This window comes from Diadema antillarum, unplaced genomic scaffold (genome assembly GCF_040938485.1).
Source record: "Diadema antillarum isolate AM-2024a unplaced genomic scaffold, OU_Dant_1.0 seq00001153_RagTag, whole genome shotgun sequence".
NCBI classification, from domain to species: Eukaryota; Metazoa; Echinodermata; class Echinoidea; order Diadematoida; family Diadematidae; genus Diadema; species Diadema antillarum.
In genome coordinates, this window is record NW_027271964.1 from 417402 (window position 1) to 432500 (window position 15099).

Genomic DNA, 15099 nt, shown 5'->3' on the forward strand with positions numbered 1-15099 from the left:
GCAAGCATAGGATTCATTACTACTAAGATCTAAATCACAGCTATGGTAGTTGTGGTTAATTATGGATATAAAATGTAGCACTCATGTTATTTTCTTTCTACCAGTACTGGTGAGAACATAGTTTTGCTCTTTAATACTTTATTGATGTTGGTTGTGATTGAAGTCATTGTTTTCAATATTACCATAGAGTGCAGTGCAGTCACAGTGCACGTAAACTTGTAGCATGACTAATGTACCTAAAAAAGGATATCGGATTTACAGTATATTGCATACATGCAGTGTAAGCCACTAGCACAGTCAATATGAGGCCTGTTTTCAGGTTGCAGCGTGTAGGGCCTTTTAACAGTGAATTGTGATTTTCTCTTGAATTTTGAAAACTTACCAAGTTTTTCATGAGCAGGTAATTACTGTGCCATCAGTGTAAATGCACCATACTGATCAATTTCAGTGGTTGCTGGTCATTATACTTTCAAACCAGAAATTTTGGAGAACTTTGCAATGAGCCAAAATTTGCAAAATTAAAATGCACAAAGAAGTTCTTGTGTTCACTAAATGCATTGATTGCCAGTAGATTTAATGCTGCAAATATTTCTGGTTTTACAGTGTACATTGTATCAGGTAGGCCTATACTTTCTATAAAAAAAAATCGAGTGAAAATATTCACTCTTAAAAGAGTGAATATAAAAAAGAGTGAATTTAGAGTGAAATTGGAGTGATTTTTGAGTGAAAATGTTAATTTTCACTCGTTTTAGAGTGACCTCAGGGATCACTCCAAAATCTTCGAGCAATCCCTGAGGTCACTCCAAAATGAGTGAAAATGAACATTTTCACTCAAAATTCACTCCAATTCCACTCTAAATTTACTCTTTTTTTATATTCACTCTTTTTAAGAGTGAATATATTCACTCGATTGTTTATAGAGAGTATGAGAGAAGAGACCCAGTGGATCAGAACTCGCTTAAAACATTTGATTGATGTACATTTGGTTGTGTGTTGGTGCTGAAATTGTTATACTTAACAGCGTAAAGGGATGATATGAATATACTCATATTCCAAGGCCTTGAGGAAAACTTGACTTTTGCTGAAATCTGTAGTCACTTTGAGTGGATGAATTATGAAAATAAACTAAGTGCACAGAAAAGGAAATACTAGTAATGTGCTCAAAAATGAATCAAGTATCAAATGAATAGATTAATTGTCTAGGCAGTTTCCTGTACAATGTATAATGTCATTTGTCACCATAAATGATAAATGAATGATCTTTTTTTTTTCATTTTGTAGCTTTGAGAGTTTGATGTTATAGATGGTTCATTCAAATGCACCAAACACTAAAGCTGCTTTTGGATAAAAACGTAGATATGCCATATGATTCCAGTGTGAACCTGATATTTCCCTTCCTATACAGATGTGTGTGGAGAATTGCCATCGAGTTTTCGCTGGAGGCAAGGTGCTGCCCCTCCTGCTAGCACGGCTCCTACCCCCTAGTGGGGGAGGAGGGGGTTTTATTTAATGGGGGTCTTAACCTCATTCTCCCCCTTCCCTTGTTATTCTTCATGGTAGGCAAAACACAAACCATCATACTTAATACAGCTATAATGAAATGAAAGCAATGATAAAATGAGGTGTTATGGGTGCAGGCTGAATATTCCAGGGTTGATTGAGATTAAAAGTTTGCGAAAATTTTGCAATTTGTTTAGGCTCAGAAGTTTGCATTAGTTTGAAACATCAAGACATCTTGTCATATTTTATTTGCTAGTGGGAAAATTAGTAATGAGATATCCCAGTATAGATTTGGTCATTCTTCTTCTTCTTCTTCTTCTTCTTCTTCTTCTTCTTCTTCTTCTTCTTCTTCTTCTTCTTATTATTATTATTATTATTATTATCATTGTTATTATTATAATTATTATTGTTATTGTTATTATTATTATTATCATTATTATCATTATTATTATTGTAATTATTATTATTATTATTATTATTATTGTTATTATCATCATCATTATTATTATTATTATCATCATCATCATCATTTTTATTATTATCATTATTATTATCATCGTCATCATCATCATCGTCATCATCATTAATTATCATCATTATCACTATCATTACTTTTATTTTTACTTGTATTTGTTTAATATTTATCTGCCTATCTATCTATACTATCTATCTATCTATCTATCTATCTGTCTGTCTATCTACATTGTGTCTCTTTTTCTTTTAAAGGCAATATGATACATTTTGTACGCTTCATGTTTCATTGTGCTGATGTTCAATGAAAGATACTCATTTTTAATAACATTTATGGCTGGCATCATGTGAATATTTGATTGCAGGTAATTCATAGTTATTTCAGAAATGGAATTATAAAGCTTGAATTTCAATCAGTAATCCTACAGCTATAGACTGTTTTTTCTTTCATTTGATTAAGATCGAGCCAAAACAGAACCAGTGATGCAAATGACTGGAGTATTGCAGAAATGAAATTGAAAATATTCTATTTCATTTCTGCACATTGTACTTTGGCATGCCATCAAAGTTGTATTGTTTATCTGACCTATGCAAATGAAGTGGACAGTTTGATTTGCAACCATTTCAGGCAAATGTTTCATACCCCTTCTGAAATGTAATGTATATCCTAGTAGTAGTAGTCATGAATTTTGGGATGATAAAGAGATTAAAAAACACACATATACATCTATACAAGCCATCATCCAGACATTTTCCAGACGATTACTGGACACATACCATTAGGGCATGACTCATACACTTCTGACTGTATGTATTTCGCTGGTGATACCATTAAAGGCATAATTTACCATTTGCAGATGAAACAAAAACCCAGCATTAGTGCTTCATTCATAATTCTAAAATATGAGTTATGGATGTGAAGACCAATGTAAAAATTTGAACCAGTATAATCGATGTTAAGTATTGTTAAATATAAAACATGTGAACAATAGTTATAATAAAAAATTTTCCAGACTAAACTGTCTACAGTTATGGTTTAATGAGAAAAATAGTGATATCTCCTTATATTTTAGGCTTTATTGCAAAAATTTTGTATGGTAGGATGTTTTGTGATACAACTGACCTACATACAATTGTATATGCATCAAAAGTGATATCTTGAACATTTTTAAATCACTGCTCCCAAAGGTAAATAGGACCTTTAATGTTTATAGCAGTGCTGTTGCAAGATGCCATCTAGTAGTACAGTCCCCATGACATAGCTGAGGTTGATCTCTTTAATTTTTCCTCTCCTCTTTTCCTTTGCCCTCCTCCAGGGCGGATTTGCAAGATGCTACGAGCTGACCCACTTGGAGACAAACTACGTCTATGCCGGCAAGATCGTGCCCAAGGAGAGGATATCCAAGCCGTCACAGCGAGAAAAGGTTGGTATGATGAAATGTGCGTAAAAATGTGAGGAAGGGAGAACACTTGAGATGAGCAAATGGCAAGAGTGCATTGACTTTCCGATCTTCCAGACATTATTATTAAAGCCTTATATGAAGATCCCCCCAACTAGCCTTGCAGCCTCTTCATCTTAGTCTCCCCCTGTTCAGACGCAAGCCAGTTTATACCAAAACTCGATAAAGAAACTACGTATAAAGAATCATCGTATTGCCGACAGACTGTTCAGACGCTAATCTTGACCGTTCTGGAAAACGTCGTATGGATGTGCAGTTTCCCACTGGGCATGCTATTATGGTTGTGAGTGACCAGGTACAAGGTCACCTTTTGTGCTCGCTCCTATTAAGCCCCGCCCAGTTATACCGTTCTATGGTCACCAGACATTCAGACGCATAATGGACACGATGAAATGCTGATTCATTATCAAGTTCTAGTTCGAAACAATGCTATGACCGTTGTTTCGCTCTATGTCATTTCGTTAGTCAACGTTCAGACATATAAATTCATCATATAGCTATGCCGTTTTGGTATAGCTATACCGTTCTAGTATACATTTTTTTTTTTTTTTTTTTGCGTCTGAACACCCTGTTATTTTGTCTTCTCTGGGTAGTGGCCAGCCCTGCTCGTTTAACCACAGCATTATCACACCTCAGAGAGATCCCTTTACCAAGTTGGCCCCAGGGAGATATACATATCATATTCCTTTCTGAGCAAGCTGTAGTTTGATGCAAAGCATCTGCTTATTTCATCTACCCTTGTATTGAATTTGAAATATAGTTTCTGTATGATATTAAATGTGCTCGTATGTAATGTGTGCTGCAGCTGTGGTTTGAGAGCACAATTACGCTGAATATTTATTGCTCTGAGTTGTTGTCCGCAAGATCTTCAACCGTACCAAACTTTCAAAGAGTAATTTTCTTTAAAGATATTTACATTTGTATGTAGATTAGAATGGTCATCAGAATGTGTTACTCTCATACTGTGCAGGCTTGTATTTTCGTGTACAAATATTTTTCCGAATGGCAGTTGATCGGACAATTTTATGAGTTGCCAATTTCGCGCTCTGTGGTCTTCTCATTATCCTGATGATTGCAAAAACTAAAAAAATGAATAAATAAATAAATAAACCATAACGCAATTGATTAGAAGAAAGTGTGACTTCTCAAACACACCATTTTATTGAAACATATTTTGAAATGAGACCAAGTCTCTCAGGAAAAAAAAAAAAAGGAGCAGTGATCCAAGAATTTGAGCATAGGGCCCAATAGCAAGGAACGTTCAGCATCAGTGTGTGCATATTTAAAGTATATAGGCCTATATGCCAGCCCCCGAGTAGACTTGCCACAGCTGGTGTTACAAGCATTGCAATGCTATCGGTACGGTGCATGCGGGGCAAGTGTTTTTGGTCTTTTTCTTTTTCTTTTTCATTTTAATCAGCTTTTGCCAACAATTTCATGATTAACCTATGTTTCATGAATTTGTTGTTATCATTTGATATTATCTGTGACAACTCTAATACTTTCCAGAATTTTTCTTAATGCTTGTCCAACACAACGCCAACATGTGTATGCCATATGGATAGCCACTAAACAAAAAGCAAGGTCATATTTGAAATCTGAACAAGTTTATTTGCATACGTTTACAATGTTATGTGGTTACGCGATGTAAATCAAAGCTACCATAGTTGTAACGTTTTCCTTCTGTCATATCCTGCTCATTTTCCTGTGTAGGGACACAAACGCAAACAGGCTATAGCTAGACTTTGCACGCCCTTGAATGCACACATATAATTCACTGGTTTGAAATCATACCAGGCAAGTAGTAAATTCATTTCTTATGTATCCAGGATACAAGGCAGGAGTAACACAATGCCTGATATTGAAACTGTACTTAACGACTGGTAATATAGAAGATAATTCTGCTCTTTCTCAATGGGGAGCCATTATGAATAAGTATGTAACCTCAGCAATGACATTTATTGCTGCTCCTTTGGTAACTACACTTCTTTTAAAGGACAGTACTTTCCACTTAATCGGGTACCGCTTTATCGAGTACTCTGCTTAATTGAATTACAAGCTGAAAAACAGTAACCAATGTGTGTTGTTTTTGCCAGATAATTGGGTATAGGTATTCCGGTTTAACGGGTAGGAAATTTCCTTATTAACCTGATCTATTTCCATAGTATCACGTATATAAGCCTTTCTGGTTAATCAGGTTCAAAAGTGATGAATTTGTGAAGTTTCTGCTTAGTCACTGCTGGATGAGAAGACTACTACAGCTTGTGATGTCACATGTGTACAACGATATAAAGACAATATAAAAGAAAATTCAACATATTTTCACTTTTCTCGTATAATAAAACAACAGTTGATTTCCCTCTTTCAGAAGGCAGGGGGAATGATATTACCCCTAACATATGTCAGTGACAAGTCGAGGAAATTGTGCACTTTTTACAAAAAGTAAAATTTTGTGAAATTCTCGTTATATTTTCCTTATGTCGTTCTACACATGTGACATCATACACTGTAATAGTCTTCTCTTCCAGCAGTGACTGTGCAGATACTTTAAAAATTCATAACTTTTGAATGGATTGTCTGATTTTCCCCAAACCTGTGCCTGATGTGCTCTACTAATATTGCTGCATTCACTTAATGCACGTGTATATGAAGGTGGACTTATCCTTTCTTTAAAGGCATAATTTACCATTTGCAGATGAAACAAAACCCAGCATTAGTGCTTGATTAAAAATAGTTCTAAAATGTGAGTTAGGGTAGAAACAACTGCTGTAAAAACTTGAATTGGTAAAATCGATCTTACGTATTGTTAAATATACAAAATGTAAACAATAGTTATAATAGAAATGTTTCCAGACTAGACCATCTACAGTTACGGTTTATTGAAAAAAATAGAGATATCTCCTTATATTTTTAGGTTTTGTCGCGAAAATCCTATATGATAGGATGTTTTGTGGTACAACAGACCTACACATATGCATTAAATGCCATATCTTGAAAATGTTTCAAATCACTGTTCCCAAAGGTAAACAGGACCTTTAATCAGGTAAGAAAATGCTCTGCCGGACACTATACCTGATGAAATGGAGACTACTGTAATACCTATACAGTGTTTCCTTTTCTTGTACTCTCTTTTTCTGTCTCTGTCTGTCTGTCTGTCCCTGTCTGTCCCTGTCTGTCTGTCTGTCTGTCTGTCTCTGTCTGTCTCTGTCTGTCTGTCTGTGTCTCTGTCTGTCTGTCTGTCTGTCTGTCTGTCTGTCTGTCTGTCTGTCTGTCTGTCTGTCTGTCTCTATCTGTCTGTCTGTCTGTCTGTCTGTCTGTCTGTCTGTCTGTCTCTATCTGTCTGTCTGTCTCTCTCTGTCTCTCTGTCTGTCTGTCTATCTGTCTGTCTGTCCCTGTCTGTCTCTCTGTCTGTCTCTCTGTCTGTCTATCTGTCTGTCTGTCTGTCTCTCTGTCTGTCTGTCTGTCTGTCTGTCTGTCTCTCTGTCTGTCTGTCTGTCTGTCTCTCTGTCTGTCTATCTGTCTGTCTGTCTCTCTCTGTCTGTCTGTCTGTCTGTCTGTCTGTCTCTGTCTGTCTCTCTGTCTTCTTTTTCCTGGTATGTTCCTCTAACTGCTATTAATGCCTACACCGATCATGTTATCTGAGATTTTTCTAAAAATACATCGTGATGGGAATCAACAAGGAAACCATCAATTCCATCTTGGTTTCGATGGCTGGAGTTTGGCTTTGAACAAAGATCATTCTGACTTCCCACTCATAGATTACTTGAATAGACAGTTAAAGAATTCATTTCTTTAAATTCAGATTACAGATATACCTTGAAAGTCTTTTGCTGAGTTACTATGGTCATTGTAAAGCCATAGCTTGCACTTCTGAAAGCTACATGTAAAAGCTATTGAAACATACATTACAAAAATCAAAGACAGATATTCTTCGACTAGTACAAAGTTTACCCTAGTTTTGTTACGAGTCGTTGTTTTATATATGCCTGTATGTGGCATGCGATACTAAATCAGATGTTCCCTGATTATGTATTCTTCACAAATTGAAGGTAGAAAGAATAATGTTCGTCTTTCAGCAGCTGCTTTTTGATTTTCTGCAAACAGAAGGAGATTTGCTAGACACAAATGTCACAATGTGACCACAATTTTTTGGCAGTGAGCTGTAATTGTCTGTTGGCAGTCGCGTGAAAACACTGTACATTGTATGTGTTTGACACCTCCACATCCTCATTCATATGAAAAGACATAAAAATAGTGGTAACTGACAATAGCAGCTACTACGTATCCTAACTTTACAACTTGGCAATGGTAAGGTAGCTCCAAGTGCTCATAACTTGATACAGCTTGTGGTAGTTTGCCCTTTGTATACATGTACTTGCAAAGTGCAATGTACCTGCTTAGCAAATGAGAGCCACACTCAGTGCCTGTAAATCCTATGACTTACCCTGGGATATCAAGGTGGATGTATTACACATGTGAGTGTTAATCATTCAGTTGCAAATCTAAAATACAAGACATGTTATGTAGGGTCATTTATCAACTCACTTTGGGCACAGAATGAAGGTTTCCAAACAACTTTCAGGTAGTATTGGATTGTTGATAAATGCAAAGCTGCTTTGATTATGGGGTTAGAAATGTGTTTCAGAAACGGGAAAAAATATGTAATTGCTATGAAAATGCGTTTAAGCAAGAAACATGTTTCTGTAGACTTGATAAACACTAAGTTGCTTTGAAACATGTTTATAGCTCGAACCTGCTAACGCCAACCACTGCCAACTATACATCTCCTATCCGAGGGTCAAACTGGGTAATGGAGCTGTGCAGTGACAAGGCTTCCCAATTGACTCGTGACAGAGTTGATAAATGTAACAACTAGAGAAACACGAACAAAAGGCATTTGCAAAAGCATTTTGATAGTGGGTATTGACATGCGTTTCAATCATGGGGAAGTTGATAAATGCAGCCCTATATAGAGCCTATATTAATAAAGGAAATTCTCCTTTGCTGTATGCACAAACTGAAGAAGATATCTTGAGGACTGTGAAGTCTTGTTTATAGCTAAAGGCTGTAGAAAATTGCAAATGGCATCATTGTTTTGATGCACAAGACAAGCTGCATTCTAATCAAAATACCTATTAAGTATAGGACCCACAAATATTTACTAGGCGTGTCTTCATCAGCCCAAAGTTCAAACTAGCGGGACATTTTGCGGTCTTAGAAAATAGCCCGATACAGCGAATGTGCATCTTCATCAGCTCGAACAGCCTGCTTCGGGAAATTAGTCCGAAAATTGACGCATGCGCACTTTGCAATATTACTCTGCCTGGCTCGCGGTTCGAAAGTGGATTTCCCCGCTCAAAATCTCCCATATCACCGTATGTACGATTCTACAACCAGGGAGGTGAGCAGTACAGCAAATTCTCTCCAAAGGGATATTAATAACGCTGCTCTTTCTTCTGTCCAGTGAGGCATCTTATACACGTGTATGAAATTAACGAATTGAAATGTTTAAACAAATCCAAAATGCACACAATCTGCAAGAATCTTCAGCTAAGGTAGAGTGGACCAGAAGAAGAAGTTTACAAAAGAACAGCCAGCATGCACGGCTCTGTTTTAATAGGGAGGTGAGAGAATCACCTCCCTGGTTCAGATGACAACAACAGTAGGCCTATAGTACACACAATTTGTCATGTGATCCTTGAATACACCGTGCATGTAATGTACTACACACAATCACTAGCTGCTTGTACATGCGCTTTCCATTGCCAGCTGGCTAACCAGAAGCGTGGAGGGATCAAGAAAATTTCGGGCTGATGGAGACGCACCCAAGATAGCGCGCTATTTCACGAATTAGCGCTCTAGTTGACGAACTAGACCAAGATTTTGGGGGAAATTTTCCCGATCAAATAGCGCGCTATCTGCGTCTTCACTACACAGATAGCGCGCTATTTTGACATCGGACTAGTTTGGTAACCGCAAGATAGCGTGCTATTTTGAAACTTCGGGCTGATGAAGACACGCCTATAGTCTACCCTAAGCTTTTCTCCATATTCCGTGGATGTGTAGTCTCTCTCCAATTCATCAGGTTTTGTCAATTGCACCTGATCATAGTCATTGAAGCATATACCCACAAGGATACTATCAACTGGTCTTCATGGGGCCGAATGCAATGGAAATCAATTATCAGGTAGTATTTTTTATTACAAACACGGTCTACTGAATATAATTCCCATAATTCGTTTATTAGCCCTTTGGTTCATGCGTTCTTGTGACTTCCAGCTGTTCATTCCAACCGAGTGATTTATGTGATGTGTAACGACTAGATTAGTGCCGCTCATAGCTTCACTGATCATCTTTATAATCTACCTCCCAGGGACACACACATGTGATGTCACTAATTTATTTGTTGTTCTCTACAGTGGCATTTTTTTTTTTTTTTGGTGGGGGTCAAAATATATGTGCTTTTATTCTTGTACAAATTGCTCAGAATTAAGATTCATGTAGGAGTCTATACCCTAGGTCAATTAAAGGTCCTGTTTGCCTCCTTTGGGAGCAGTGATTTTAAAAAATGTTCAAGATATCACTTTTCATGCATATTTGTAGGTCAATTGTATCATAAAACATCCTACAAGTACCATATAAATTGTTTGCATTAAAGCCTATAAGGAGATATCATTATTTTTCTCATTAAACCATAACTGTAGACAGTTTAGTCTGGAAACATTTTGATTATAACTATTGTTCACATTTTGTATATTTAACAATATACTTAACATTGATTATACTTGTTCAAATTTTTACATTGGTTGTTTCTATCCCTAACTCACATTTTAGAACTATTTTGAAGCACTAATGCTGGGTTTTTGTTTCATCTGCAAATAGTAAATTATGCCTTTAAGAGTGTCAGTGCTTTTACTGTTAAAGGAAAAGGAGGACATGTTAAGCAGTTGAAGGAAATTGACCGAATTCAAGAATTTGGTTGATCTGTTCATTGTTTAAAGGTTAAAGGAACTACATCAATGCAAATGCACATTGACTTGTGTTGCTTTGTGATTTCCTCAGTTCATCACTTTAATACATAATCACATGATTATCTACATGGTAAATATGTGCCACATATCTTATAATGATTTTCTGTCATTTTTCTTCAGATTACTTGTACTTGGATACACTAAAGAAAGAAAGAAAAAACAAAACCTGCCAAACCAAGATTCTGATTCTGGCATTTTTTTTTTCAATCATTGCTGAGCACAGATATGATTACTGTATACGCCATATATTTTGCGAGTCTAAATTTTCGCGAATCAGGACTTCCCGACGATTTCGCGAGTGGTTAAATTCGCGATCGTGGAGTCCTGTACTAAACGGAGAAGTGTACACGCATACGTCACATTCACATCGGGATCAGAGTCAATATTTGCGCGTGTCTTTAATTTCGCGAATAGCACCTGACTCGCGAAATTCACGAAAATAAAAACCTCGTGAAATATTTGGCATACTGTAAAAGTGGAAATTTTCGCAGTGTTGAAATTTTCGCGCATTTCGTGCAACCAGAAACTAGCGCGAAAATAAAAGCCTGCGAATATTTTTGCGTGCCATATGTTCCTGTGCGTGACATCTTGATTCCGCGGAACTAAAAACACGCCAAACTCTTCTCACCCGGCGAAGCACGAAAAATTAGTTGCACGAAAATATCCACTTTTACAATATACAGTATGTGAAAAGACACTTAAATTCACCTTTCCCAAGACTGAGCATAACTGGCATGTTCCCATGTCACTAATATGATTTGAGACATTGCTGGGAAATCTGACGAGAATAAAGAAATCTGAAGAAAAATTGTACAAATATTATTTTAAGGTAGTTGGCACATATTCAGATATTATTGTGGCCAAAGAAGCGATGATCCAGGTATTTTATTAAAAGTCAGCATACATTTGCTTTTCTTAGTTCTTTTAACCAAGAGATAGTTTGATCTATGAGTCAACTATCAAACCATAGTGTCTTGAGGTACCACTTCAAGCTACGAATTGAGCTTATGTCTCAGTCTTTCTTGGACCATCTTTAATTTGTTGCAAATGTGGACTTGTACATCAATGACTGATAAAAACAAACAAACAAACAAACAAACAAACAACAAACAAACCTCTGAAATATACCTGGAAATTTCAGAATCGAGTTGTGCCGGTCTCCTGAAACCATACACTGGATTTGTTGTATACTGGAAAAACTTTTATAATCTCCTGTGAGATTAGTTGTGGTAAACCTTTCTGTTTGATCTCTGTGAGGGTAAGGGGCCTGTGATAGTAAAGAGAGAGAAGAGAGGGGGAAAAAAGAGTTTCGATTGCACAGTTCAGAAGTACAGGAGGAGCTGAATGTCCCTGGATAGTTGAGGGACTTATTTCTGTAAAGATAATGATTTAGGGTGGGTTGTTACAAAGTAGATTGAACTTGCTAACCACTCCTATTCCCCCAGAGGCACCTGCCTTTAATTAGGGGTCATGGAAAGTTTTTTCCCCCGAAATATAAGCTATGAGTGGTTTTAAATTTGACACCTGAATCATATTAATTGCTACTGAGAGGAGACTGAAAAGTGATATCTTATACCTGGTTTGACGACAAAGGATGTCATTGTTATGTTCATCAAGCTCTATTTTTTTGTGGCAGTGTGTTTGTGTGTGTTAAGAAAACAGTAATTAATAGTCATTATGGATATCAGTCATGTATTCAGCTCTGCATTCATAGTAATGTGCTTGTGTATGTGTTTATCCCATGGAGTCCTGAAGAAATTTTGCTGGAGAACATGTCGATCTTGTCATCTATATTTTTAAATTGGACAAAGATTAGATGGGTTTAAAGTCTTACATCTGTACAAAATCTGACAGAAATTTACAGGGGAGATATTTTTTTTTTTTTGCAAATATGAATTCTCCAGATGCTAAGCTTTGAATCGATAGATAATTGTCATACTTCATTACAAGGAAAATAAATAAAAGAAAAACCAAAGGTTAGAAAACTGTGAAAATTATATTGCCAAAGTTGGCTTTATGCACAGTTTTTTTTTTCTGCATTCCATGATCTCCAACTTTATAGGGGTAAAGTGATGATACTCCCCATATTTGTTTGTATCTATAGATGTATCTGTCTATCTATGGATCGATTGATTTATATCTACTGTGTCTATCCATGAACAATGACACACATTGTATGGTATGTATTATGAACAATGTTCCCCCCCCAAAAAAAAAAAATCAACAACAACAACAACAACAAACAGAACAAAACAAAACAAAACAAAACAAAACAAAAAGAAAAGAAAATTGAAAAAAAGTGAAACAACAACACCACCATTCAGCTAGAAATGAGGCTAAGTATCTGGGTGATAATTCCCAGACCTCAATGTACAACATATACTGATGGATGAGGTGCCTGAACATGTACATTCACATTTTATTCTTAGTGCGTCCCTCAATCCCTGCCCCCACCCTCTTCCCCCTATAATGTGAGTCATTGGAATGACCCTCACAGGAAGTGTCTAAAGGAAGAATCTTGAGGGAGATCCCATCTGAAATAGAGGATGGGGAGGGGAAAGCCAATAAGAAGACTGTGTTGAATTAGAGTCTTTCAGTTTGGTCCCAACTGTAGTACGGCATTACAAACAATATTGATGTACTATACATTACTGTTATACAAACATATCATAGCGTATACCCTATACCCATTTCCTTTTCAGCTGTTCAGAAGCCATGGAAGGGAAATATCTAACATCAGTCGTATTATTAGACCTTGCTCGAATCTTTCTACGGAAAACCAGAAATTTTTGCATGCATGAAACTTTCAAGAATCTTGTCAGCAGCCAAGATTTGTGAAACTAAAATGCATGTAAAAGCTTCTGTCTGCACAATGTATTTTATGCCAGTCAGCAATTGGTGCAAGTTTCATGCTAGGCAAAATAGCTGTCAGCTCCAGTTCCTGAAAGTTTTATGTTGGTAATATTTCTGATTTTACGGTACCATGGAAAACTGTAGCCCAATTCTTGCAAACAAGAAAGGCATGTTTGTCATGATTAACTTATTACATGTAATGCAACAGTATGCTATACTGGTATCCCTATCCTGCATGGGCCAATAGACATGTGGAAGACGAGGGGAATGATGACACATTCTACTGCCACTCTCGAAAAACCACCACTTAACCACACACTTCAAACCTGGGCAAAACATAATTTTGTCATACTTCAACAGCTGAGCAGCTTCAGATATGTTCCTGTACTGTCATATATCTCTCTATCTTTTTCTCTCTGTCTACCTATCTATCTGTCTTTCCATCTATACATCATCTATCTATCTATATATGTATGTATGTATGTATGTATGTATGTATGTATCTATCTATCTATATCTATCTATGTATCTATCTATCATCTGTCTATATACCATCTATCTATCTATCTCTCTATCTATCCTTCTATCTGCACTGTAGCTATAGCGTACATTTTAATTACATGAATTTCTTGAGAGACGAGATTCGCAAAATTAAAATACACATGAAAGTTCTTGTCTACACTATATGCATTGAATACCAGAGGCAATTTGCAAAAATGTCATGCCTTGATAAAGGCCGTCGGCTCCAATTCGTGAAAATTTCATGCCGTAAAAAAGGCCGTAGGCTCCAATTGCGTGAAAATTTCATGCCGTGAAAATATCTTGCCTTACAGTATCCATCTACCTCCCTAACTATCTATCATGTAGCTACAAGTGTATCATCTACAGTAATATCTTTCCATCTATCTATCTATCTATCTATCTATCTGTTTATCTATCTATATCATCTATCTATATATATATATATATTTTTTATCTATCTATCTATATCTATTCTATTTATCTATCTATATCTATCTATCTATCTATCTATCTATTTCTGTTTATTCATCTATTTCTGTTTATTCATCTATCTAAATCTATCTATCTATCTATCTATTTCTATTTATCTATCTTTCTATCTATCTGTCTGTCTATTTATTTGTCTATATCTATCTACTGTAAAAGTGGAAATTTTCGCGGTGTTGAAATTTTCGCGCATTTCGCGCAACCAGAAACTAGCGCGAAAATAAAAGCACGCGAATATTTTTGCTTGCCATATGTGCCTGTGCGGGATGTCTTGATTCCGCGGAATTAAAAACACGCGAAACTCTTCCGACCCGGCCAAGCGCGAAAAATTAGTCTCGCGAAAATATCCACTTTTACAGTATAAAGTATCTTTCATCTCTGTCCTTTTCTTTCTCTCTGTGAGTATGCTGTGGTATAGTGGTTGAGTCCCTGGGTACTGAAACAGGAAATCGTGGGTTCCTAATCTGCCAGCACATTTAGTACATTGAACATTCCTGCACAGGTTGTTGTTGTGCAACCACATCCACTTTGACGGCATGTTAGTATACAATTGAATGTGTATGTATCAATGAAAGGTGGAAATGTTGGCAGGGCCTCTGGCCAAATGGGGATTTAGCTGGATTTTCAGCATGCAGTTTGAATAAGTTAATGCCCATTACTAAATATGAAAATGATATCATGCAGATACATGACCATCAACATCATATATGAAATATTTTGCTGTTAACTAGTTATTTTGCATTTTCTTACCAATTTTTTACCTTATACCAGTTTGC

General features: G+C 36.4%; 1 protein-coding gene across 1 annotated transcript in view; it reads left to right on the top strand.

Moving 5' to 3' along the window:
• Positions 1-15099, top strand: part of LOC139744279 (serine/threonine-protein kinase PLK1-like) — a 78840-nt gene that overhangs the window by 24961 nt on the left and 38780 nt on the right. The window contains exon 3 of the mRNA XM_071654723.1: positions 3288-3395. Coding sequence (XP_071510824.1) covers positions 3288-3395 — 108 coding nt within the window. The remainder of the gene's footprint in view (positions 1-3287; positions 3396-15099) is intronic.